General features: G+C 55.0%; 12 protein-coding genes across 12 annotated transcripts; 7 read left to right on the forward strand and 5 right to left on the reverse strand.

Annotated features, from left to right (window-relative positions):
• Positions 1-61: 61 nt before the first annotated feature.
• On the reverse strand, positions 62-2222 carry M409DRAFT_28092 (uncharacterized protein; the record flags this gene model as incomplete). The annotated part of the gene is made up of 2 exons (XM_033808870.1): positions 62-115; positions 174-2222. 2 exons carry the CDS (start codon positions 2220-2222, stop codon positions 62-64), a joined length of 2103 nt encoding a protein of 700 aa, XP_033662246.1.
• Positions 2223-3211: 989 nt separating this feature from the next.
• On the reverse strand, positions 3212-4079 carry M409DRAFT_28093 (uncharacterized protein; the record flags this gene model as incomplete). Its single annotated transcript, XM_033808871.1, has 3 exons — positions 3212-3550; positions 3607-3882; positions 3936-4079. The coding sequence occupies 3 exons, from the start codon at positions 4077-4079 to the stop codon at positions 3212-3214; spliced, it is 759 nt and encodes a 252-aa protein (XP_033662247.1).
• A 1024-nt stretch (positions 4080-5103) lies between these two features.
• On the forward strand, positions 5104-6710 carry M409DRAFT_28094 (uncharacterized protein; the record flags this gene model as incomplete). The annotated part of the gene is made up of 2 exons (XM_033808872.1): positions 5104-5241; positions 5304-6710. 2 exons carry the CDS (start codon positions 5104-5106, stop codon positions 6708-6710), a joined length of 1545 nt encoding a protein of 514 aa, XP_033662248.1.
• A 555-nt stretch (positions 6711-7265) lies between these two features.
• M409DRAFT_59078 (uncharacterized protein) lies at positions 7266-8456 on the reverse strand (the record flags this gene model as incomplete). The annotated part of the gene is made up of 1 exon (XM_033814092.1): positions 7266-8456. One exon carries the CDS (start codon positions 8454-8456, stop codon positions 7266-7268), a length of 1191 nt encoding a protein of 396 aa, XP_033662249.1.
• A 748-nt stretch (positions 8457-9204) lies between these two features.
• On the reverse strand, positions 9205-10362 carry M409DRAFT_37561 (uncharacterized protein; the record flags this gene model as incomplete). Its single annotated transcript, XM_033810755.1, has 1 exon — positions 9205-10362. The coding sequence occupies one exon, from the start codon at positions 10360-10362 to the stop codon at positions 9205-9207; it is 1158 nt and encodes a 385-aa protein (XP_033662250.1).
• A 245-nt stretch (positions 10363-10607) lies between these two features.
• Positions 10608-14104, forward strand: M409DRAFT_69738 (uncharacterized protein; the record flags this gene model as incomplete). Its single annotated transcript, XM_033818418.1, has 2 exons — positions 10608-13972; positions 14026-14104. 2 exons carry the CDS (start codon positions 10608-10610, stop codon positions 14102-14104), a joined length of 3444 nt encoding a protein of 1147 aa, XP_033662251.1.
• A 292-nt stretch (positions 14105-14396) lies between these two features.
• Positions 14397-15320, forward strand: M409DRAFT_28098 (uncharacterized protein; the record flags this gene model as incomplete). Its single annotated transcript, XM_033808873.1, has 1 exon — positions 14397-15320. One exon carries the CDS (start codon positions 14397-14399, stop codon positions 15318-15320), a length of 924 nt encoding a protein of 307 aa, XP_033662252.1.
• A 284-nt stretch (positions 15321-15604) lies between these two features.
• M409DRAFT_28099 (uncharacterized protein) lies at positions 15605-15967 on the forward strand (the record flags this gene model as incomplete). Its single annotated transcript, XM_033808874.1, has 1 exon — positions 15605-15967. One exon carries the CDS (start codon positions 15605-15607, stop codon positions 15965-15967), a length of 363 nt encoding a protein of 120 aa, XP_033662253.1.
• A 536-nt stretch (positions 15968-16503) lies between these two features.
• M409DRAFT_28100 (uncharacterized protein) lies at positions 16504-17451 on the forward strand (the record flags this gene model as incomplete). The annotated part of the gene is made up of 1 exon (XM_033808875.1): positions 16504-17451. The coding sequence occupies one exon, from the start codon at positions 16504-16506 to the stop codon at positions 17449-17451; it is 948 nt and encodes a 315-aa protein (XP_033662254.1).
• Positions 17452-17711: 260 nt separating this feature from the next.
• M409DRAFT_28101 (uncharacterized protein) lies at positions 17712-18368 on the forward strand (the record flags this gene model as incomplete). Its single annotated transcript, XM_033808876.1, has 1 exon — positions 17712-18368. One exon carries the CDS (start codon positions 17712-17714, stop codon positions 18366-18368), a length of 657 nt encoding a protein of 218 aa, XP_033662255.1.
• Positions 18369-19133: 765 nt separating this feature from the next.
• On the reverse strand, positions 19134-20954 carry M409DRAFT_59083 (uncharacterized protein; the record flags this gene model as incomplete). The annotated part of the gene is made up of 3 exons (XM_033814093.1): positions 19134-19156; positions 19192-20615; positions 20656-20954. 3 exons carry the CDS (start codon positions 20952-20954, stop codon positions 19134-19136), a joined length of 1746 nt encoding a protein of 581 aa, XP_033662256.1.
• Positions 20955-21424: 470 nt separating this feature from the next.
• Positions 21425-23140, forward strand: M409DRAFT_69741 (uncharacterized protein; the record flags this gene model as incomplete). Its single annotated transcript, XM_033818419.1, has 1 exon — positions 21425-23140. One exon carries the CDS (start codon positions 21425-21427, stop codon positions 23138-23140), a length of 1716 nt encoding a protein of 571 aa, XP_033662257.1.
• Between the last annotated feature and the right edge of the window lie 1971 nt (positions 23141-25111).

A 25111-nucleotide genomic window follows, 5' to 3' on the forward strand; every position in this document is an offset into this window, starting at 1 on the left:
AAATGCTATGCCTATGCTGCGAGGAGGGGATGCGAATGTGTTGAAAAGAGCGCTTGGCTTTTTAGAGAGCAGGGAGGTGGTCGAAGATGGGTGCCATGCGTGGGACGCCGAGGAGCTGTGAAATTCGTCAACGGATGCCCTGTTTTTGGTTTGTTGGTATTGGAGATACTCACATCCCCACCGAGGATATCGGCTGAAGCTCGTCGTAGTGGAGGTAATCCGAGGAGTCCGTTGCCTCGGCCGATGTTGTTGAGACCCATTCCCATGCCCATGCCCATACCGACGCCGGGGAGGAGAGCGTTTTGGTCGTCGATTGTATCCGTCACGCGCTCGGTGACCCGGTTCGAGAGTGGTGAAGGCAGGAGTGGCCTGGCTCCGAGACCCATGCCGCCGGCTAGTCGCCCACCCAGCATTGGCGAGGAGATGAGCGAGTCGGTCGACAGCGACGACATACCTCGCAGCGGCGTCAACGAGGAATCCCACATTCCCTCGGACGACTGTCCGGAGAGGATCTTGGTCACCGCGGCTTTGACATCCTCCCTGAAGGAGCGGGATTTGCTGTAGAGGTCCTGGAACCCATCGTTATGCAACTGAATGATCTTGACGAGATTACTGATGCCGACGCCGTTGTTGCACCAGCTGGATCCGAGGGGGTAGTACTCTAGCTTGTGCTCGTCGGTTCTGTAGAGGAATCTACGTGACCATTTCTGCAGGTCCGAGTCGATGGGTCCTTCGCTTTCGCCGCTGCTGGAGAGGTAGATCATGCGGAGGGGTTCGATGGGTTCGTCGTCGGTGGTTTCCAGCTCGTAGAGACGGAGGACAGCGTACCTCTGCAGCTCGTCGAACTTGAGTTTCTGTGCGGTTTTGAAGACGCGGATGTGTAGCGTGATGCTCGGTTTGTCGATGGTGGCAGAGCGGACGTGAGGGCGGAGGTAGCCCGCCAGGGCGGGCGCGAGCTGACGACGTCCCAAGTTGCGGGACCTTGCCATCTCCTCTTCGCCTTCTTCGCGGGCGTAGGCTTTTCGATTGATGAAGTCGTAGACGCACTTGAAGATGGTCTCTTCACAGTCTGGAATGGTGAGCTCATACTTCGATCCCTTTTCAATCGTATCCTTCTGACTCTTGAAAGCGAGCGCCTTCTCGCGATTCGCCATGACACGCTTCTCATCCCAGATGAGCTCTATGTATGTGGACGAAGGCTTGGTGATGAAGCGGCGGTCATGCTCGACAAGCTTGTGCTTCTCGTCGAAGTCCCACACTTTCTCGCCCTTGGACTCCATGTCTGCGTCCAGAGCGCGGGCGTACACTTGGACCTGCCAGCTCTGGATCTCGCGGAATGTGACGTGGCGGTTGTCGTGAAGGCAGTGAGTCTGACTGTCAGCGGGACCAGGACCGACTCCACTAGTCAGGATGTATGGCTGGAGGGCAGCGCTGTCGCCGCCTCGCATGGTGTCCCAGGCGTATGGCCAGACGCTGTCCATGGATGGTATTGGTCCTTCGAGGGCTTTTCGTTTTGAAGCGTGGAATACCAATCTCAGAGGGCCGTCGACGCATTGCTTGCAGATGTCTTTGATAGTCAGGAGTATGACACCGAAGTGCACACCATCCATGAGTCGACCATCTTGTTTGTCGCCCGTCTTCTGCACGCCGCAGCAAACCAAGAAGAAGGCATGGATCATCTGATGTATGAGCGCTTCCAGCAAATCGTCAATGTCTGCATCGAACCCATCGAAGGCGGTACTGTTGAGTTCGATCGTAATGCGAGGCGCGCCAGCAACGTTCGGACCAGAAGTCGTGCCTGTACTACAGCTTGCGTGCGGTTTCCAGCGCAGATAGACCATAGTCCTGAGCTTGCTGCCGAACAGAGCCGTATCCAGATGATCGAAGATCTCGAACGGCGTGTCTGGAGTGACGACATCGCACAACTCCCGTATCGTATCGATGGCGTCTGATACCTCTGGCTGACGACCCACGAGATGTCTGTAGCACCAAGCGGTGGCGTAGTCGAGGGACCAGCCTAAGTCTCCAAGTTGCTCGAGTTTCTGGTCGTGGAGGGCGGTGATGCTCTTGTCTGAACTCCAGCCGCCACCGTGACGGCCGCCATGGTAGAAGCTCTGGCGCCAGTCGGGGTAGGTGCGGAAGAGCATAGGATTGCACACAGGTTGTGCTGCAAGAGGGGGACAGAAGGGGATGAGAGGCGTGCTGTAGCTCCGCCAAGCCATATGGGGTGTGAAGAACCAAGACTTCCAACTCGAGCACCACCAAGACTGAAGACCTTAGCAGTGACAAAAGGATTGATGCAAAGAGCTCGAAACGGATCCTGAAGGTCAAACATGGAGCCGCACGTGTCATTTAGAACCATGTTTGCGGTGAGGCCTGTGATTGCGGTGAGCGTAGCAAGCAGCATCGTAAGATGCCTGCCATCCGTTCAACGACTCCACGGCGAATACTTGTCTGAAGATGCTGGATCACAGACGTCGTGCCGTCAAGGCAGTGCACCTTGCCGTGTTGAAGACGGGAGGATCGTCAGGACCTGTCGTGGTGTCAAGCCACTCGACCAAGCGGGATAATCGAAGCCTGTGCGACCCAATCTTCACTTCGACATGTACGGGTATTCGCGGCTGTTCTCCAGATGTTGAGACACACTGTGATCGATCAACAAATGTCGGTGTCATGGTGTGTCGAGGCGACGCTGGGAAGAACGTAGGTCACACTGTAGCCGTCGGTGAGCGCGCACGGGCTTGATAGTCGACTGCATCTAAACAACAGCAAGCCGCGTTCTCGCCAATGGCGCCGTGCTTCTTCACGTGCAGGGCTGCGGAAGGGGCATGAAGTCGTGGCGAGCAAAGCGAACGCCACTCAATAACGTTACCGGGCGATGTCGTACTGTGTCGCCATCGACAGCAAACATTCAAGGGCCAAAACGAAAACGACAGACGACCAGTCAGTTGAAAGCCAATGATACAACTCGACTGGGGTTGTATCCGGAGCGGTGGCAGGTGTCGTGCCGTCACGTCTGATCAAATGACCTACAGTGTCAACATGTCATTGCATTCTCTCAACAACTACATACCGCCATTTCAGCCCGCAAACAAGAGGAGTCGTGCCGACTGCCATTACACTCGTATCCGTATTTTCAATCTTTTGTCCAAGGTCGTGCTCATGTCCAAGCCGACTCTATGGAACGCACAATAGCCGCCTTCTTCACCGTCTAGTACCCTCCCTGTCCCGGTCGACGATCGTAGTCGCTCCTTCCATCCGTTGTCCGTCCGTCCTGGTACTTCCGTCGCAGAGCTTGCAGCCTCTTCTTCTTGGTGTGTGCGTTGATGTAGGTGCCAATGACGAATCCGACGAAGTTGAAGAATGGTACCCAGACCTCGTTGGGAAGGAAAGCTTGGGCGAATGCGAGTGCGATTGGGGAGGTGATCCACGATACCTTCATCACTGGCATGAAACCAGCGCGAACGGTCGCACGGATCTGGTGGAATGTTCGGGCGCCGGCGATGACTGCCATTGATGTGAGGTAGACTGCGTTCTGGATGGGGGAGATCTGTGCATTGAAGATTAGTGAACGTTGTTTCCGCTGTGATGTCCAGTCCAACGTACGATCAAGTTGGACACAATGATCTGCATGATCTTGGCACGTAGACTCGTTCGCCCGGCGAAGAGTCTCTGGAGAATGGAGATCATGACATGTCCCAAAGGTGCGCTGACGAAAGCTCCGTAGATGGCCATCTTGGGGACGCGACTGGTGAAGTAGTGACCGTGCTTGCTTCGGTCCTTTGCGATCCATGAGGCCAGAAACTCTTGCAGACCAGCGAGAGTACCTGACGTGATCATCTTGGTTCGGAGGGGGTCTTCTTGCAGCTTCTTGAGGTACCACTACGATGTAACTATTAGACCTGCTCGACTTGTCCGGTCCCACCCCAGCTTACAGCAAGATATCCATTGGGACCAGCGCCCTTGGTCAGGGCATTGCCAATCTCGTGTGCCAGATCTTCCTTAGGAGGTGGTGGGCCTCCCCGGCCGCCGCTGGAGGTGCGGACGGTCTCCTTCTGTTCGAACTTGACTTGCGACATGGTTGTTGATGGGCTCGCGAGGGGCTCACGCGACTGGGCGTGTCCTTTGGCCGGGCAGGATGATTGAGCGGTCCAGACACGTTTTGCTGGCGCTAAACTCACGGACGGATGTATTCGAGAAGGGAGAAAGGTAGGAGATCGTTGCACAGCGAGCAGGAGAGTAGTCGTTCGTGGAGGAGGAGACGCATCTCGGCGACGGGCCCTCACAACAACGCTGGCAACAAGCTCGCGGCGGTTGCCGATAGATGGCTGGGGCCGCTGCGATTGGCTCGGCCACTGACCCTGCCGGTTTGATGAACAGACAAGGTTTATTTTCCGACCTCACCTGCATCTCTTCGTTTCTCCTCCATTGTGCAGAGCATGATCAAATTCGCTGCTGGGCATGGACTCGCTGAGAGTCGAAGCATTGAGGGCAGAGAGATGTCGCTCGCTTGTCGAAGCAGCACACCCTCTCCGTCCGCGGTGGGACGGCAGACCGCAGCGCCGGGACGCGCTATCTTCACCCATTCGCCCACAAGCAGCCGTGATGAACCTTGGTGTGTGGGAGTGATTGAGGCAGCGACGGTCGAGTGTGGTGGGCTATGGAACAACTCAACAATGAGGAGCTGGATGGGTAATGATATTGAGCTTCGTTGCCACGTGAAATGGGTCAGGGCTGGAATGTGGTGAAAGGACGGGAGAGTAGCACAAACATGAGCTCCACCACAGCAGACGTATGTACCCCAAGCTGTATGTAAGTCTACCAAAGTTTTTTTTTTCCATCGTGCCTGCCTGCGCTGCTTCTTTGTATGGGATGGCCGAGACGGCATGAGCGACGGCCTCGGGCGCTGCTCTTGCTCCTACCAGACAGTTCCCTTCCTCTTTCACTCTCCTGAGACACAAGTGAGGGTTTCTGGTCACGCACGACACGCTCCCGCCGAGCAACTCTCCCCCAACCCATTGATACGGAACCCCGCCAGGAAGTGAGTGCGGACATTCACTCATTCTTTCACGACCCTCCAGCGCTGTCTCGCCCGACGTGAAGATGGCTGTGGCCGCCGCTTCGATGCAGCACTTCGCCGCCCACGACAAAACTCCACGCCCCGCCGCGGACCCTTTCTGGCAATCCACACCACGAACAAACTCCGCAGGTCTGGCCTCTTTGATGTCCGCCATTCAACAGGTATGTCTCGCTTGCATGGCATTTTACTGGGAATTGATTGATCAATGCTGACTTCACTCCAGGTCCTGCCCGCACCTTCCACCACAACCACACCACAGAAGACGACGAGACACGCCATGTCACGCCGGCCGCAATGCACCCACATCTACATGAATCGAGTCCATGGCGATCTCACATGCAACATGTGTGGCCGCATTCCTGAAGTCGGTTGGGTGTACGCCTGCCAGCAAGATCGGCTACCAGGCCAGTACGACCCACTGCCGGATGTTGATGCTGTGCCCGTCACCGTTCCTGACGATAGCAACTACTTCGATGCACGAGCTCGTGTGGCCGAGTACTTGCACATGAGCCCGAGTGTGATCAAAGGCATCCGCGCTGGCGACTACGACATTGACCAAGTCGAAAAGCTTATCAAGCAGCGCGAGAAGGTCATTCGCACCATCAACGAGCAAGAAGTTCGACTGAAGGAGGGATCAGGCTCTGTCTCTGCGACTTCATCACCTCACAACATCATCACCTCCGTCGGATCAACTGCACCCGCAGAGAACTGCAGAAACAGCACCGCGCTACCGATGAGTCCCGCGGGCACCCCAGCCAACACACCACATGACAGCCATGCCACGACACCAGTGAAGGGTGATGGCGAGAGTACGCCAAGATTCAAGTACAATTGCACGTTCCAAGTGTGTCATGCTTGCCGCCCTTTCTTTCTCGACCGGATGTACATTAGCTTCGAATCAGCTTTCAACGGTGAAGGACCTTCAGCTCCACCACAGGAGTGTCAAGGCCTACGAGTCGCAGACGCACGCATCATCTCGAAGATCGGCCAGCATGCAGTGCCGCGGCCCTTGCCACTGCCAAACATTGCTCGACCACAGCCAAGTATGGACATCGTCACGCAGAGCACCAGTGAGGTCGACGATGACATATCAGTCGACTGGTCAGACAGCGAGCATCCATCTGAGCGACTTGACAGCTCTGAGCTCTATCCCTGCCCAGGTCCCGGTCAATGCCCAGTCTGGAGCCGTCATTCAGGTTGCGCCTACGACGTTGGCTTCGATGATGGCAGACGTGCTATGAACCACGGCTACTTTCAAGAGATGGACATAGACCGACTTACCCCAGAGAACTCACACAGCCAGCTGCGTCACATGACAGGCAGCTTGACCAACACGCCCATCGGCACCTCATCAACCGCATCCTCGCTCAGCCTGCCCACGCCAACGGCCTCCAACCTCGCCCCGCTCCTGCCTTCGGACGATCTGCTCAGTGTCACGCCGCAAAAGCAAGGAAAGTCGGGCAAGGCCAAGTCAGTCTGCGGTGAGTTCGATGCGTACGACCGCAAAGTCGGCCTGCGCGGTAGGCCCAGCAGCAGTAGTCTAGGAAGCGAAGTGGAGGTTGAAGGTGGCGTTGCGCTGACAGAAGAGGCAGTCGAGTCTGGTACGCCCGATATCATCACTTCGCAGTAGTTTGTGGAGAGGTTGCATTTGGGGAAGACGAAGGCAGGTGGAAGGGATGGGGGAAATGCTTCAGTATTGCTTTAGATGTGCATACTACATGGTGCGAGGGGATAGATTGTTTGTTCATGCAAGGCGTTGGTAGAGCGGATCATGGGGTAGGACAGGCATCGCTCGATGCATGATAGCGACCAAGCGAGCGACGATATGGTGGTACGGTCAGACAGGACATCACCAGAGCGACGACGACGTAGATGTAAGACAGAACTTTGTGTCCTTAATAGACCCCAGGTCGAAGCAAGATCATCTCCACGAGGAAGACAAATCAAGCATTCCCACAGAGCGTTTGGATTATTTTCTTTGGATCGCTAAAGAGCTCTCCGAACAGTACATGTAAGATACATAATATAACGCCACTGAACACGCGATATCCTCCTCCACCGCCGTCTAATCCCCGCAACTCTAGCCCCGAGTCCGTGAGGTCCCGTGAGCGTAGCGTCAAAGGGCGACGGTGTGGATAGATAGCATGGACAGATTAGAACCGTACTCATTTCCTTTCCGTCTAGTCTAGAAGACATAATCGTCGTCCTCGTCCTCAGCGTGCGCCTGAGCCTGAGCCTCGTCGGGGTCGCCCGGGGTGAAGGTCCACGCCTCATCGTCGTCGTCATCGACGTTGCGCTCGGTGGCGAGGGAGAAGGAGGCGATGGAGGTGGAGTCGTCGGCGATGAGGACGGGGAGGGAGGTGGTGTCGTCTTCGGTGTCGTCCTCCTTGTCATCCTCGTTGTTGGAGTTGTTGGACCTGAGGAGGACGTACCCGGCGGCGCGGGCCTCTGCGGCGTTGTCGAAGCGGGGGGTGGAGATGAGGTCGGTGGCAGGTTCGGTGGCGTTGGAGACGGAGGAGGCCTTGAGGTCGACACCGCTGGCGAGGTCCTTGTTTTTGGCGGCGGTGTCGACGCAGGTGGCTTCGTCGACGGGGGTCTTGGCGGCGGTGGCTGGGGCTTCCTCCTTCACGGCCTCGTTCTGTGGGCGTCTGATGGTTGGGCTGAAGGGGCGAGGAACATTTGGTGGGACGGGGATGTTGAGGCCTGGTGGAGTAGCTAGCGTGGTGCGAGATCGATACTGAGAGGCAGTTGGACGCCAGCCACGCTCGTAAGCCCAAGCCTGCCACTCGACGATTTGTTGATCGAGAGCGTGCAGAGTAGAGCATTGCTGGCTGATCGACAAGTCGCGCTGCTCGATGATGTGCGCTTGCTTCTTGACTTGATCGTTCAGAACTTCGATGGCGTCGCGGCGCTCCTCGGAGCGGTAGTTGGCCCACTTGTAGGCGCTGACAAGGCCGTTGTAGCTAGTAGTCAGGTCGTTGTGGCGAGTGTCGAGCTCCACGTAGCGCATGGAGTCTACGACGCGGAGCTGCTCGAAGTCTCTGGTGACTTGGTTCTTGTTGGCTTCTTCGACGCACTTCTTATGGGCGAGCATGCTGTTGTAGCGAGCCAGGAGGTCGTTGTAGCGCTTGGTCTCTTCGGTACGCTCCTTCTCGAACTTCCTGGCGACTCTGTTCTCGGTGGCTTCTTCGATCTCCTTAATGCGCTCTCTGACGATCTCGTAGGCAGCTCCTTCGGCGAACGCCTCCAGGTTACGGACGGCGCACATCAGATAGGCAACCTTCTTGTTCTCCCTGGTCAGTTGAAGGAACTCCTCGTCCTTGCACACGTTCCGCACGCCGACGACAGTGCGCTTGAGATTTTCCATGGCTGCCATCTCGTGGAAGACCGTCAGTCAACGCACTGGATCAGAGAGACGAAGAAGAAAGAGAAAAGTCGAAGAGAGCGCACGGCAGGTGCTTTTTCTGTGGTCCGCAGCTGGCGAAAATGTCGTGCGCGTGTGCGAAAAGCTAGAGGCTGTGACTTCGAATATGCTGCAGCAGAATCATGCTGACCGGCTTACCAGTGTGTACTGGTGGGTGTAGGTAACAGTGATTGGGAAGCCATCGATTCGCTTGCCAAGATTCTTTGACGACTCGCCATACTGATCACGCGACGGCAAGCAGTCTATGGTCTATAGCAATGCGCATCGTGCGTGCTATACCATGCCATTTGTTTTCCATTCAGAACGTGTTGCTCATGTATACATCTTTCGCTGAAGGGCAGTATCTTGCTTCTGAGCAGTCGTGAAGGTACGAAGGGCTCTCCAGGTGTTGCTGTGAAAGACTGACTTCGGGCCCGTAAATTGAGTTTCTGAATCCAGGGTCCCGTCTTCAAGCTAGGAGAGGTACCAGACTACTAGCATCCAGAGTTTGAATAAGTACCCTCCCTGGTTTTTCATAGTGGAACCTCCATCCCCAGCGCTCACACGCTGTCTAAGCAATCCAGAGTCCAGCCCAAAGCTTGGTCGCTCTGAGAATGGGGGGATGACCGACAACGCCATGCGTTCCACTTTGGACAGAACGACGAGGCTAGGGCGAAGACAACGAGCCATCGTCGACGGCTCTATGTTCCGCCAGCGTTGTTCACACTTTCCGGCGGCTATAAGCCCAGTAAGCCTTGAAGGGCAGTTTCCAGTCCGTCATTCTCAGCTTCGGTTGAAAGACGTCAAAATCGTACTTTTGCAGCTTGTCGAGCCATAGCTGGGTCGCGACTGCAGGCATGAAGACTCCAAAGGCGCGCTCTACTTCCTGCGCTTGGGTCTCGCCTTTGCCGATGGACGGTAGATGAACATGCTCCTCTTCATCCTGATGCTCAAACTCATGGTCAACATCCTGTCCGGCTCTGATGTTGTCCAGCATCTGCCTTGCGGTGATGAGATGATCGTTCGCTCGTGTGGCCACTGTAAAGACAGCATCTCGAAGCCCGTGTGCGTTGGAACCATTTCGCAGGACGTCTTCTTCTCGTACACCCGCTTCGATCATTACATCCACAGGAAGCATGACTGCACCGTGGCGTGTAGCCCCGACATCACTAGCAAGATGGCCTCCCTGGTTGCTATGAGTGTTTGGTGCATTAGGGAATGCGATCAAGGGCAGGCCTCGAAGAACAGCAGAGATCCCAATGGCTTTGCCAATGTGCGAAGCGACATGGTCTGCGGTCAAGCTCGCCATGGGCAACGCCTGCAGAGTCAGATACAGCAATGTGCTGTAAGTGTTTTCTGCGTAGCTCTCGAGAGCAGCAATGTTGGGATAAGGCGGATTTGACAAGTATTTCTCCCTGGTGTCGATAATTCGATTGAACCAAGACTTGCTGAATTTAGACCGGCCAGCACTTCGATGCTGAAGATCTTCGGCAGCCTGCGCGAGTAGAAGGGCAACTGGCTGTTTGGGTGGCGATCCAGCGAGCGACTTCGATATGGTATCTCTCTGAAATTGAAGGCGCATCATGCCAATGGTGGGAGTCGATGTCGTGTCTGCTGTGCGAGCAACATCGATATTGAACGCTCGAAGCGCAACATAGGCATCTCGGGCGTGGCTGGGAATATAAGGCAATAGCAAGGATGAGGGCGTGTCGTATTTTCTCAGGAGGCCTAGACAGTAGTCTCTCGCTTTCGAGATCTCTTCAGATGACGATACGGCCGTCGCTGGTTGATCGATATCAGAGGTGGCGTATCTTCTTTGAGGTGCCCTGAAAAGCCGAGTTTGCCTCCCAATGGCAAGACTTCGAGTGGCATTCCGCATGCCAGTCCTCGTGGCCATCTTCCACGCATGTGATTTGGTTAAAGTGAATGTTATCGCACACGGCCGTCCATTGTATTGATGACCAAATGATCGAAGTTGATGGGCTGCAGACGCAGAAGGGCAGACGTTGGCAAGGATGATGCGAAGAAAGCGCGTGTGATCTCATCAATCTCCGGCGCGTCTCCGCCTCGCGTCGTCAACCATTTCTTGGACGACCACCATCAACCCGTCCACGCTCCACCAGTATGGACATCGACGAACGGCCGCACAAGAAGCGTCGGTTCTTTGCTGAAGATGCCGTACAAAACGAACCTTCCCTCAAATCCGAACCCAGCCTTCCCGACGAAATCGACGGTGTGCCAGAGTCTGCGACACCCGCCGGTGGCTTGGACAGCACTGCCAACAAGGAGAATGTTTTTGATGCTGAAACTTTTATAAGTGTCGTCGGTGCAGAGGTGCCGGAAGACGCCATTCGGAGTCTGCAAAGAGCACATGGGAACAACTTGGAGCAGGCAATCAACGCGTACTTCGATGGCTCGTGGAAGGCCAAAGTCGCATCTCCTGTAAAGAAACAAAGTCCTCCGGTTGATAAAAAGCAACAACGACTAGATCTCAAGTCTGAGGATGGAGAGGAAGCCGCGATGTCAAAGTCGGCAGGTTCAACCCAGAAACAGCGCCCGAACCTCCAATCAATGCCTGAGACGAGGTACATCGGTGCTTTGGGCGTGGCAGGCTGGACTACGAGAAGTGGTACTGGCATCTTGAAACCCGGTGACATTGTCAACATCCAGCGAGAGAGGCAAAAGGCACCACAATCATCATCCAAAAGCGGCAGAGGCAGATTACCTATGAGGAAGACGCAGGACGTGATCGTGCGGTTCACTAGCAAAGATGGCGCAGAGTTGGGCCGCCTTGAGAAAGAGTCTGCATTGTGGATTGGCGCTTTGATAGACCAAAATGTGGCCCATTTTGAAGGACACTGCATTTATGCTCCGGACAGGATACGAACCAACGAAACCATCTACCTTCAGCTCCGCTGTTTCCTTTTACGTCCCATATTTGAGGCCGGCAATCTTATGAGACCGCAAGACAACAACAGACAGACAGGGTTCTTTGAGGCCAAAGAGACGACGGAGGAGAGAGATCTTCGGCTTCGCCAGATAGGACTGGTAAAGCTGTTTCAAGAGATCAACCTCCAGCCGTCTACATTGAATGAACTCACCGCGAAGCACAAGAGAGAGGGTATCCTGCAGGCGGCAGAGGTCGCTGAACAGATGGACCAACAAGACGAAACGAATCGCAAACCCAGCCAGGACAAGACGAATGAAGGCTCCAGCCCGCCTTCAGAGGAGAATGAAGAAGGAGAAGAGCTGGAGCAAGACCAACTTGATTCATTGTACAAAAAGGCTCAATCATTCGACTTCAACACACCCGAGGCACAGCCACCATCGTCTTTTGTAATGGATCTCCGAAAGTATCAAAAACAGGCTCTACATTGGATGCTCAACAAGGAGACCCGTGAGAAGGACGGGCACAAGCAGCAGAGTATGCATCCGTTGTGGGAAGAGTATAGCTGGCCAAAGAAGGACGCCGAGGACCATGACCTTCCCAGCGTCGAAGGACAAGACTGCTTCTACGTGAACCCATACAGCGGCGAGTTGAGCCTGGACTTCCCCGTGCAAGAACAGACTTGTCTGGGAGGTCTGCTTGCTGATGAGATGGGTCTTGGGAAAACAATAGAAATGCTTTCTCTGATCCATTCGCATCGGTCACCAGAACACGAAAGCGTTTTGAACGACACTGGCGCAGAAGCTGATGCTGTTAGTAGCCTTGCTCGACAACCTCTCACTTCCGGCAAAGTCAAGCAAGCACCCGCAACGACGCTTGTTGTTGCACCAATGTCACTTTTGGCGCAATGGGCAAGCGAAGCCGAAAAGGCATCGAAACCTGGTACGCTGAAAGTGCTGGTCTACTATGGCAATGAGAAGGGAGTCAACTTGCAGACGATCTGTTGCGGCTCTAACATAGCATCGGCGCCGAATGTGATCATTACCAGTTACGGTGTCGTTCTCTCTGAGTTCAACTCTGTAGCGAGTGCCCTGGGTGGCAATCGTGCTTCCTCGGGAGGTCTCTTTGGAGTCGAATACTGGCGGATCATCCTTGACGAAGCGCATATGATCAAGAATCGGCAATCGAAGACCGCAAAAGCATGCTATGAACTTGCTGCAACGCACCGCTGGGTGTTGACGGGTACGCCCATTGTCAACAGACTTGAGGATCTCTTCAGTCTGGTGCGATTCCTCAGAGTTGAGCCATGGAACAACTTCAGCTTCTGGAAAACATTCATCACGACGCCGTTCGAAAAGGGAGACTTCGTGCGTGCACTGGACGTGGTGCAAACTGTGCTCGAGCCTCTGGTCATGCGTCGGACAAAAGACATGAAGACCCCTGACGGCGAAGCCCTGGTACCATTGCCGCCGAAGACTATCAGCGTCGAGAAAATCAAATTATCCGAGCCGGAACAAGACGTCTATCAGCATATCTACCTGCGAGCGAAGAAAACTTTCAATGCCAATATGGAAGCTGGAACGGTGATGAAGAGCTACACTACCATCTTTGCTCAGATCTTGCGCCTCAGACAGAGCTGCTGTCATCCGATCCTGACTAGGAACAAGAACATTGTCGCCGAGGAAGAAGACGCCGCTGCTGCTGCAGATATTGCAGCAGGTCTTGCCGATGACATGGACCTTGGAGCACTCATTGAACGATTCGAAGCTGACGAAGGCGAGCAGGATGCGAGCAAGTATGGATCTCATGTACTCAAACAGATCCAAGACGAGTCTGAGATGGAATGTCCGATTTGCAGCGAAGAGCCCATGGAAGAGCAAGCAGTCACTGGTTGCTGGCACTCTGCCTGCAAGAAGTGTCTGCTCGACTACATTGAGCATCAGACATCCAAGGGCGAGCTTCCTAGATGCTTCAACTGCCGTGAGCCCATCAGCGCACGAGATGTCTTTGAAGTCATCAAGCACGACGATGACGAGCCTGACGAGAGCGACTTTCTCAACGCGGCAGTTGACCACGACGAAGACGACCTATACTCCAGCACACAGACCAGAACACTAAAGCCAAAGGCGAGGATCTCTCTACGCAGGGTCAATCAGTTGTCGTCGGCCAAGATCAACACTTTGATGTCGCAGCTGAAGCGTCTGCGCAAGTCGGAGCCAGCTCTCAAGGCCGTCGTCTTCAGCCAGTTCACCTCCTTCCTGGACCTTCTCGCGCCAGCACTCGAAGGCGCCGGCATCTCGTGGCTTCGCTTCGACGGCAGCATGTCTCAAAAGGATCGAGCGAAGGTTCTTAGTGAATTTGCAAATCGCAGCAAGTTCACAATCCTGCTTCTCTCCTTGAGAGCAGGAGGCGTCGGTCTGAACCTAACTTGCGCGAAGCGAGTCTTCATGATGGATCCATGGTGGAGCTTTGCCGTGGAAGCCCAAGCGATCGATCGTGTGCATCGAATGGGTCAGGCTGAAGAGGTCACCGTCACGAGATTCATTGTTGAGGGAAGCATTGAGGAGAAGATGTTGAAGGTGCAGGAGAGGAAGAAGTTCATGTAAGTGAAGTGTCGAATTTGTTGAGTGCGGGTTTTACTGACTGGCGATTTAGTGCAAGCTCCCTTGGCATGATGAGTGACGAAGAGAAGAAGATGCAACGTCTTGAGGATATTAAGGAGTTGCTGAGTTAGTCAAGTATCGACCTCGTAAGGATCCTTGAACTTTAGGGAAGAAAGGCCCTTCATTGATGTCTGCACATGTGAAGCCTCTATCGCAACCCATTTACTTCTGAAGCGAGGTAAAGTGAAGCCATGAGCAAGGTGCAGTCTGACGTCTAAGCCTTCCACATGCTGAACAATAGTGATGGCAATGCTGTCTATTTGACCCACACACTTACAACCACGGCAACTACTTACTACAACAAACCTTTTGGTACACCTTCCGCGAACTCCTCCTCGCCACACGCCGAAATACCGAATCGCTATGGCTGGCGCAAACCATACCGAGTATGCCGACGTCGACGATACCGAGCTCGCGATCACCGTAGGCGCCCATGCCCTCATCAAACCCAAGCTAGATGCCAGCGACCACCAGCAGATCACGGTCCGCAAAGGAGTCTCTGCCACGACGATTGAAAAGTACATACAGAAGACCCTAGGCCAGGAGGATCTGCCCGACGAAAAGCGACCCGGTATTTCCTTGACGGAGCAAGAAAAGACACCACCAGATACTGCCAAGGGACAGATCTCGATGCTTCTGGTCGGGTTGTGCGCAGATTCCGTCCAGTTACCCGAGTACAAGGTCAACGCCAAAGCCGCAACACCTCCCAACCTCTACTATCTCCCAAAGGACACCAAGGTTCTGCGGGTGGCGACCCTCATCAAGGAGAACGTCGTCAACGCGGATCTATTCGCCCTTGTCGACCAACGAGACGGGCTCTGCGAGGCGTACAAGATCTCCTCGAAGAACTGCTTCTACTTTCCTGCTTTCAGGACGAAGACTAAGAACAGACAGGTGCGAGCCACAGAATGGCAAAGCATCGTTAGGGCGGCGGTCATCAACATAGCATCCGTTGGCAAGCCATCTCCGGAGGCGGAGCTGGACGTTCTTCTTTGCGATTTCTTCGATAAGAATGCAGAGATGGACATGGACGAGGTGTATAAGCGCCTACCGGGGTGTTGGGCTGATACCGGGGTCGATTACGGCGTGGAGGTCCTGGACAGCGTGAGAAAAGCGGTTCGCTTCTGTTGCGTGGTGGTTGAGGCGAGGTTGCGCAGGGGCTTCCTTTTGCTGGTCTGCCACAGGATCAAGCGGACGCCGGACGACTGGGAGTACAACAAGGAGGCGACGTTGCTGGAGTGTGAGAGGATGGCTGGTGCTATGTGTGATCTAAAGGCGAGGGGTTGAGGAATCTTGTGTGGTGGAAGGGAGAAAGGGCGAGCATGGGGACAGTTTCCATTAGGGGTGAGAGGAATGCGACGTGGGACTCCAGCGACGACATGTCGTGGATGGGAGGAAGACTTGTTTGTGTAAATGTGGTAAGAAACACCGCGTCTCTTTCTCCTGATGTCGTGCTTGCATAGCTTCACCAAGCAAATGTGTGGCACTTTCCCTGCACCTGCAACTTCTTCGCTCTCCGATCCTACTCACCTTCAGAAACACCACCTCAGTACGACAACACGTCAATAACGATGCCAAACCACACCCACTACTACAAAATCCTCGAGACGGCGCCTCCAACACCCTTGCCGGAAACCCTCCCCACCACCGCCCTGGACGCCAAAGATGGCTTCATCCATCTGTCAACAGCCCAACAGACTCCCATCACCGCCAACCTCTTCTTCGGCAACTTCGACAAACTCTGGATCTTGAAGTTGCGAGTCAAAGACCTCGATGGAGAAGTGAGGTTTCCAGAGGATCTGCCTGGATGCCCGCATGTTCACGACAGCAAGGTGGGACTTGGGAAGGGGAATGTGGACAGTGTAATTGTGGTTGAGAGGGCGAGAGGGGACGATTGGAGGGAGGTTGCTGAATTGAAGGCTCTGGAGGATTAGGACAGGGGGAAGTTATTCGGTGGATGTTGGGCCAAGGCAGGCTGTGGTTGGGGCTTCGGATCGTATGAACGGAATGTTTTCAACTCATGTTCAATCAAGCCAACGGCCCCATCAAAGCTGTCAACGATTATGATCCAGCATGCAAGGCGGACCTCAGGCTATCACGGCGGTATCGTCAGCTTTACAGCATCCGCCTTGTCCGCTCCAGCCGCCAGCGACCAAGCCGCACCAGGTATACGCGAAGTCTGTCATCAAACAGTAAAACCAGGCAGATTATGACAAGCCCCGTTGCAGAACAGCATCTCTCAGGTCCATGAGCGGAATTATTCTGCGCCGAATGACACGGCCGTGTACCTGCATGCAGGCCTGGCGCTGGCGTATGTAAAAGTTTGGTAAGCCACTTACCAAAGTCTCACATGACGAGGCTGAGAGGGTGGGTATATCTTCACGATGTTCCTATCTTTTGAGTAATTAAAGATTGAACAAAGCTTCGACTCGACTCCACAACACTAGAAGTGTCTGACAATCATAGCAAAATGAAAGCCCTCCGCGCAACCAGACAAGGCTCCTCGCCGCCTACCCTCAGCATCGAAGAAGTCCCCATCCCCAAACCAGGCCCCAATGAACTTCTGATCAAGATCCGTGCCTCTGCCGTCCAACCAGCCGACATTCTCAACTCCAAAGGCGGCTTCCCACACACTACCTTCCCCCGAACTCTCGGCAAAGACTTCGCCGGCGTCGTGGTCGAAGGCCCCCCTTCCTGGAAAGACCAACCCGTCTTCGGCACATCTGGCCACTCCTTCAGCTTCACCATCGACGGCGCGAATGCCGAGTACGCCGTACTTCCCGCGGATGCCGTAGCGGAGAAATCAAAGAACCTATCCTTCGCTCAAGCAGCAAGTCTAGGAACGCCCCTAACAACAGCATCTCTCACCCTCGAACGCGCGAACGTCACTCAATCCGACACCATCATGGTCCTCGGAGCCACAGGCGCGGTGGGCTCTTTCGTGATGCAGATCGCTCAGGCGAAAGGCTGCAAGACGATCAGCGTAGGCCGGCACGGCACGGACGTCAACTCCACCGTCGACCCAACCCTCCAAACCGCCAGAACCCTCACCAACGGTAAGGGTCCTGATGTCGTCGTCGACACGGTCGGAGACTTTGCCCTCACGAAAGCCGCTTTCGAAACCCTCGCTTTCAACGGCCGGATGGCCTTCATCACGGCGCCGAGGGGTGGGGCGAGTACAGAGTTGGGCGTGGATATTCTGTCGTTGTATCGACGGCAGGTGAATTTGGTGGGGTGTAATAGTGCGGGTTTGGAGCAGGGGGTTCTGGGCAGCATGCTGAGGGAGCTGGGTCCGCTGTTGGAAGAGGGGAAGTTGAGGGCGCCGGAGGAGGGGAGTTTGGGGTTGGTGGGGTTGGACCGGGCGGTGGAGGCTTATGAGGGAAGGGTGAAGAAGGGGGTGATTGTTTTTGGCGGATAGGGAGGATACGCTGGGCGAAAATAGCGAATCGATATTTCTACGAGCTGCCTTTTCGTTCGAGAGAAGTGATGAGCGGTCCTGTTCACTCCACGAGCGTGCACGTGCCATCCACGTCCCAAGTTTTGCATGTGACGGCCGACGCCGCTTCACTTCTCAACTCCTTGCCATATCTAGTCGCTTCCCCACAACAGACACCAAACGCCAAACACCAACCACCAACCACCCTCAACCAACTTCACCACCACACACCATCAACAACAATGTCCTCCCCCGACCTCCCAATGAAAGAATCCACCCGCCTCCGCCTCCTCTACCTCACCAAGCGCCTCCACCTCGACCACCCCGAATACACACGACTCCGTTCCTCATCCTCCCCCGACACCACCCCAAGCGAAATCCAGGACGCCCACGACGACTTCACCAAGACCGAAAGCAAGCTCGAAGCCGCCATCAACGGCCTCATGCTCGAGACAACGGGCATCCCTTTCTCGAGCTTCGCGGCCGTCGTCGATCGCAATATCGCTCAAGCTCAAGCACAGACGTCGGGAGACGCGGTGGAGGACGAAATTAGCGGCGAGAGGTCTGATGAGCGGACGCGTGACCGGCTCGGGAGGTTTGAGAGTTTCGTTCGTGGGAAGCTGGCGCAGGATCTGGGCGGGACTGGGGGTGGCGAGGCGTCTGAGTGGGAGGAGACGGAGGAAGTGTTGGGGGGAGATGGCACGGTTGTCCGGAAGGGGGACGATGGAGGCTCGCTGCCACGGGGAGCGCTCGAGCCGGTAGGAGGGACGCAGATCGAATCGAAGAAGGGTGCGAAGTCAGGAGAGGAGGGAGAGTCCAGATTCGAGGGTGGCGCCAAGGAGGGGGCGGAGGAAGCCAATATCAAGGCGGCAGGCGAGGAGAAGGATAGCGAGGCTTGAGCGTATAGTGCAACACCGGATCATGCTTCGTAGGTGATCACATTAGGCGTTGATAAGGACCGAACGAGCCAGCGACAAGTCCTCGCGCCTTCGTTTCGAAGAGAGGAAGTCAGGGGTTGATGGAAGAAATCAACAATGCCTTTCTGATGCAACAGAAAACCTTTGCATACAAAAAATTCCCACAAATGCTCGCTAAAACGCAGAACCCTCAAAAACACATAGCTTCCATTCCCTTTCCTTTCGAACCCTTTTCGAACCCATAACGCTGTACCCAGATCGCATCATCAAACATTACGAGCCTCCAACGCTGTGGGCTCTTTACCTCCCAGTCCCTTATGCTGTCGCGAGCGCGGTGCTAAGATGTCATATCATGTCGTACTTCTCGATTGTTGATCCTCCATCGATCCTGGCTCGCTCACCTCAGGTACGGCTTGTGTGACTATACTGCTATCTCCTCGATTGCCACGCCGTGAGGAGTCGTCGAGTATGAATGGACCGGCGTCGTTGCGTGGTGTGGTAGGCCCTTCAGCCATGGGTCCTACAGCTAAAGCGAACTGAGCATGTGAGGTTGGCGTCATAGACCTCGCGCCTAGCTGGTCGCTTGGTGTGCGTGTCGTGGATGCAGGTTGAGCTATCCTGATCGGCCGCGAGGTTGAAGAAGATCTCGAGGCCACCGCTTCTGATGAGCCTCCGTCTGGCAAGCCAGGAGAGGGCGTTCCTAGCGACGTTTCATTCAGAAGCTCGGCAAGCTCGTCGTCCAGTTCGTCATCTCTCGAGACATTGCCAGTCTGAGGGGGCGTGTCTGAATGATCGTCTCCCTCACTTGGCGACTGTTCGTCGGAACCACCAGCCTCGACACCGCCGTTGACCTGCTCAGTCGAGTGCTGCATCTCTTCATCGTACATGTAGTCCTCATCCTCGGGCTGCTCCACATCTGCATCCAGATCGGCAACAAACCTGCAATTCGGGCAGACAAAGTTCGGCCATTGTGGGCCATGTATGAGGTTGCGAACGCACTTGTAGTGCCAGACGTGGCTGCATGGAGCTACGAACAGAGCCTGACATGGAGCCACTGGGTTCAAGCAGATGGAGCATTCAGAGCTGTTGACACTCATAGCATCTGAATCTCGGTTCTTCGTCTTGAGCGCGCTCTTGAACAACCTCTTGTGGGCGGCGGTGTTGAAAGAGTTCAAACTCTTCTGCCAGCCACGATTGCATTCAACCCGTATCTTGACGCACCGGAAGATGAGCTCTTCTCCACCCTTGAAGTCGATGCCGAGCTGCACAACATCCCCATCGTTAACGGGATATGGCCGACTCTCCACACCAGGACTTGAGAGCCGTACGTGGTTCAAGAACGTGCCCGAGCTGGATTTTACGTCTTTGATGTACCACTGTCCTTCCGTGCACCAGAACTCGCAATGTCTTCTGCTCACCACCTTGGACTTGAAGCCTACCGGTAGAGTGTTTGGATCTCCAGTGTGGTTGTCCCGCTCGCTGTACCTGCCCACGCGAACGACCGCCGTGGTATTCTTCAAGGTGCGTGATAGTGCGGTGAACTGCAACGAAGGTCGCGAAGAGCGGGTCTCGACGTGCGGGATGAAGCGTATGGTGGGTAGCTGGTCTTTGCTCGGTCCCGCCGCGGTATTCGCAGGAGCAGACGGCGCAAGCATGGTGAAGGGATCGGTGGTCGGGGTGTTATCGAATGCAGGCTGTCGTCGTTGAGCAGGATGCACGGCAGTCGGCGTGGGACCGAGCAAGCTGCTGGCTGTGCGACTCCTGGTCATCATCGTCGAAGAGCTCACGGGTTCGGGCGAGGCTGGCGTGGAAGTGGTGGTCGGCTGCGCGCTTTCTCGTATGAGACCGCTTCTGGGGATCCAACCGCCTTCGACGCTCTGAATGGCGGACTGGCTACCCCGCTCGGGAACGGGCTGCTGTGGTGGTTGCTGTGCGATGGGTGTCGGCGTCGCAGCAGTGGTAGGGCTGGCCACGCCGGGAGAGGACGTCGACCGGGTCAAGGTCGGCGGATCGGAGCGTGAGGAGTGGAGGTGGTTGTGGGTGTAGGAGCGCAGGTACGAGAGCCCGCGCAGCCTGCTCGGGCGACTAGGCGACGTCGGGGTGGTGCTGGTAGTCGCCGCCGCATACAGCGAGGAAGGGGTGGGCTGGGCGGAATTCAGCATGTCTGGCGGGAAAGGCGCATACACGACCCAGGATGTGCGGGCAGGACAGGTGCAACGGATGGCGGCGCTGTGCTTGTGTGTTGTCTTCAGCTCTGGGCGCCACGCACCAGCGCAGTACGGTACTGAGGCGTGCAGTGATGCAGACAACAAACAAATCAACAGTCGCCAATGTATTGACGGTCAGGCCTTCATGCGGCACTGGTGACGAGCGACAAGAATGGACGAGGAAAATTACACCAACGCCGCCGAAACTGCCAACCAAACCGGCGAGGAATGAGGTCAGTGGTGATGATGGCGATGGATGAGACTGGAGGTGGGTGAGACTCGCTGACTGAGCGGCTCGGCGTGATGATCCCTTCAAGACTCCTCCTTCGTTTGGACGCCGCAGATCCGCCTCATTGATCATTGCCAAAGCTGTACGTCCAGCCGAGCCTCTCTACCTGGCATCATTGTTCAGACCATCAACGAAGAACGCAGCAGGTAGCCAAACTGTTCGTTGCCAATGCGACCCGCGCGCTTTTGCAATGGGCGTATCAGTCACAGCAGGCTTTTTGTGCCACGTGCGGATATGCGTCGGACATTCAAGCTTGTGCCGGGAGAGGGTGCGAACTGGCTCGGAAATTCCAACAACACATATAGACTGCTGGATAAGGCTGTCTTCGATCAATCCAATATCTTGTTCACACAATTTGGACAGTGTCGTCGAGAGACTTGATAAGTTTGAGAGGCGAGGGTGGTCGGATATGTCTCCCGAACCCTAAATTGCGGTCCGTCGCGCTAGCTGACTTCGACGTGAATGTGAGTCTCGTGCTTCAGAAGTATTTCCACAACTTCAACTCTCCATCGCCCACTCCCCACATGCTGCGTCTGCCCGTCATGAGCAAGACGCTGTCGCTACCCCGACACCTTTCACGAGGCGCCAAGACTGCCCTGCGAAACCCTACCAAACTGCGGCAATATGCATCAGTCTCCAACTCTCCCTCCGAGCGAGATCCGACAGAGCTCGACAAGATAACAACCCTCAACAACGGCATCAGAGTAGCGACTGAGGATCTGCCTGGACATTTCTCTGGTATTGGAGTATACATCGACGCCGGCTCACGATACGAAAATGAAGCCCTTCGCGGAGTGTCACACATCATCGATCGACTCGCCTTTAAATCCACAACGAAGCGAAGCGCAGACCAGATGCTGGAATCGATGGAGAATCTGGGAGGGAATATCCAGTGCGCATCATCAAGAGAAAGCTTAATGTATCAATCAGCGACCTTCAACTCTGCAGTCCCCGACGCGGTGGCGCTGCTGGCAGAAACGATAAGAGAACCAAACATCACAGAAGAAGAGGTGGAGAGACAACTGGAGACGGCAGATTATGAAATTGGCGAAATCTGGGGGAAGCCTGAGCTGATACTGCCGGAACTGGTACATATGGCTGCGTACAAGGACAACACACTGGGCAACCCACTACTCTGCCCCAAAGAAAGACTGGATGTCATAGATCGACGCACAGTTGAGGCTTATAGAAAGGCCTTCTTTCGACCAGAGCGGATGGTGGTCGCTTTCGCGGGAGTCGACCACGCAGATGCAGTCAAGCTCACACAACAATATTTTGGCGATATGACCGACCCAGCGAGCTCCTACACTTCATCGACCGAGTCGCAACACGCGCAACAAGTCCAACCGCCATATCCAACTTCTCAAGTCCCACCGCAGAACGACTCCAGGCTGATGTCAAGATTACCATTTCTGAAGAACCTCTCGACGTCTGCTTCGCAAAAGGCCACCGTCTCTCCGCTCGACCCATCTCAAATCATCCCTCATCCACTCGAGCAGCCTATCGACTACGACGTCCCATCCCATTATACTGGTGGCTTCCTCACATTACCTCCTCTGCCCATTCCTCCGAGCCCGGCTCTCCCTCGGGTATCACACATCCATCTGGCATTCGAATCTCTTCCAATCTCTTCGCCAGACATCTACGCTCTGGCGACTCTGCAAACACTTCTGGGAGGAGGAGGGTCGTTCTCCGCTGGTGGACCTGGAAAAGGGATGTACAGCCGCTTGTACACTAATGTTTTGAACCAATACGGCTGGGTCGAGAACTGCGTCGCTTTCAACCACGCTTATACCGATTCTGGCTTGTTTGGCATTTCAGCAAGCTGCGCAACCCAGTTTGTACCTCGCATGCTCGATACGATGGCCCGTGAGTTGAGTCTATTGAGTACAGAAACTGGACTTGGTAGACTTTCCGAGATCGAAGTCAACCGCGCCAAGAACCAACTACGCTCGTCGCTCCTCATGAACCTGGAATCCCGTATGGTCGAGCTCGAAGATCTTGGCCGACAAGTTCAGGTCCACGGTCGACGTGTTCCAGTCAAGGAGATGGTGTCGAACATCGAAAACGTGACGATGAAGGATCTCAGGCGTGTTGCGAAGCAGGTTTTCAGCGGCCAAGTAAAGAACCGCGGAAACGGATCCGGAGCGCCGACAGTGGTGTTGCAACAAGGCGAAGAGGAGAATGTGACGCTTCGCGATATCCCATGGAATGATATTCAAGAGAGGATAGCGAAGTGGGGTCTGGGTAGGCGGTAGAAGGAAATGTCCCCAGCTTGCATATGGTGATGTTTGCATAAGGATGGCGTTTCGAAAGCATGTACTTACTGATACCTACAATGTCTTCTCTCTGGGGTGCAGCGTTTGAGGGTGTACAGCACGGGATGGAGAGCATGAAGAGCAGTACAGTTGTAAAATAGATTGACATGATATTGAGCAAGGCAGCTCTCAAGGACGACACCTCCTCGACCGGGATGCGTTGCTTTCCATGCCCAATTCCCTGCACATGTTGCTCCATCTCTCTTGACACTCGAAACACATGGCCAACTTACCAGCGAGAAGTGACGACGCATGCTCATTACATGCTGTCCGCTTCAAATTTCCTGGTCTCCGGAAGCTTTCCCGCAGCATTCGGCAGGCACGGCATTTCTCGGTGCTGGGAAGCGTCGTCGGACACAGCGCCACGTATCTCTGTCGTTCTGTTCATGACATCCTCGACTCCCAGCTACACTCACGACATTCCTCTGTAGCGGAGGTGGTGTTCGCATGGATCGATAATGCATCTTCCAGCTCGCCACGAAGGTAAGCAGACCATGTGGACGGACGGACAAACATGTGACAGCTGGTTCTTCCTCTACAAACCGTTTTCAGTCATTCCATCTGCATATCCCCTTCTTCGCAAGTAGTCGCAACGGTCGTTGGCGCGATGCGCAACCCTTTTCCATGTGTACTTTCCTAAACGGGCTGGGCTCCGAAAAGGGAATAAGCGCTGTTATGAAGATCTCACGGCGACCCAGGTTCTGCAAGATCTCTCTCGGTCTTTGCTGGTGGGAAAGCCCGGTTCGAATGTTGCTTTGGGTTGACAGCGAACCGGGTCTTTGGTCAGACAAGAGAGTGAAGTCCGCGACTCTTGTTCCCTTGAGAGTCCGGTGTCAGCTTTCGTGCTCGATGCGTGTGGTGATGTCCGTGATTTTTGGGGTGACCGTTGAGGATGGCAGAAGGTGTATCTTGCTTGCGGATATTATGTGCTCTTTCTTAACCCCGCAGACGATCTCTTCACACTGCTGCGAGCATCCCAAGATAGGACTTGAGAAAGATGACATGCCACCGATTCTTGCACGCAGTTGGTGGGTGGAGGACAACGCCTCCCGCTCTTCTCGGCTCCCTTGACCCCTGGATCCACAAAACAGCGGCGCGGATGCTCCCTTCCCACCCAATGCAATGCGAATGCACCTCACTTCTCGAAAGCAAGAAAGTTGATGCGCGGCGATACGTCGATTATCCCTGCAAAACATGCCATTGAGGGGCCGAAGGCCGGATATGTTCACCGCACTGTGACACGTCGTTGGTTCAGACTGGAACCTGAAACGAGCCTCCAAAACCCTTCTTCCGACAGCCTGCACTGGCATAGCCCAACGGCCCAAGAAATGAGAGACATCCAGCGTGCCTCCTCCGCCGCCGACACAAGATAGAAGCTGTCGAATCGACCCGCGCGCCAGCTCCGAGGGATCCAGCTCGTCCAACATTGTCCTGCTGGTTTCGATCCATGGTCCGGCATTGATATGAACACCCTGACTTGGATCATCCCGCTCCCCAGCCTACCGTGAAGCACCTCACACCTTTGCGACTCGACTCGTTACATATTCTCGTCGCTGCCGAGCCTCGCCGCCACGTTCTTTATTACAGGATCATCTGCCTGCTTACTTTCGTCGTTTCTTATCACGCAATCGACTCCCTCCTGAAGCGTCCCAACACGCCAGCAACTGCCAGCACGAGCCAATCAACGACGATCATCCATCATCATTTACACGACAGGGCTGCGTCGTTACTTGTAGAAGTGCGCTCCGCATGTCGCTAATCGTCGCCTCTTTTCGAGTTCTTTTCTCGCGGCCTGGTCGCCTGCAGACGCTCCCTGTCAGAGTGATCGAGCGCCGGACGAAACTGTCAGAAAAGGTCATCTGCTGGGTCCGAAAGGGTGACACCCGCTCCACACTTGTGTCCCCTTCCTGA

This window comes from Zasmidium cellare, assembly GCF_010093935.1.
Source record: "Zasmidium cellare ATCC 36951 unplaced genomic scaffold M409scaffold_41, whole genome shotgun sequence".
NCBI classification, from domain to species: Eukaryota; Fungi; Ascomycota; class Dothideomycetes; order Mycosphaerellales; family Mycosphaerellaceae; genus Zasmidium; species Zasmidium cellare.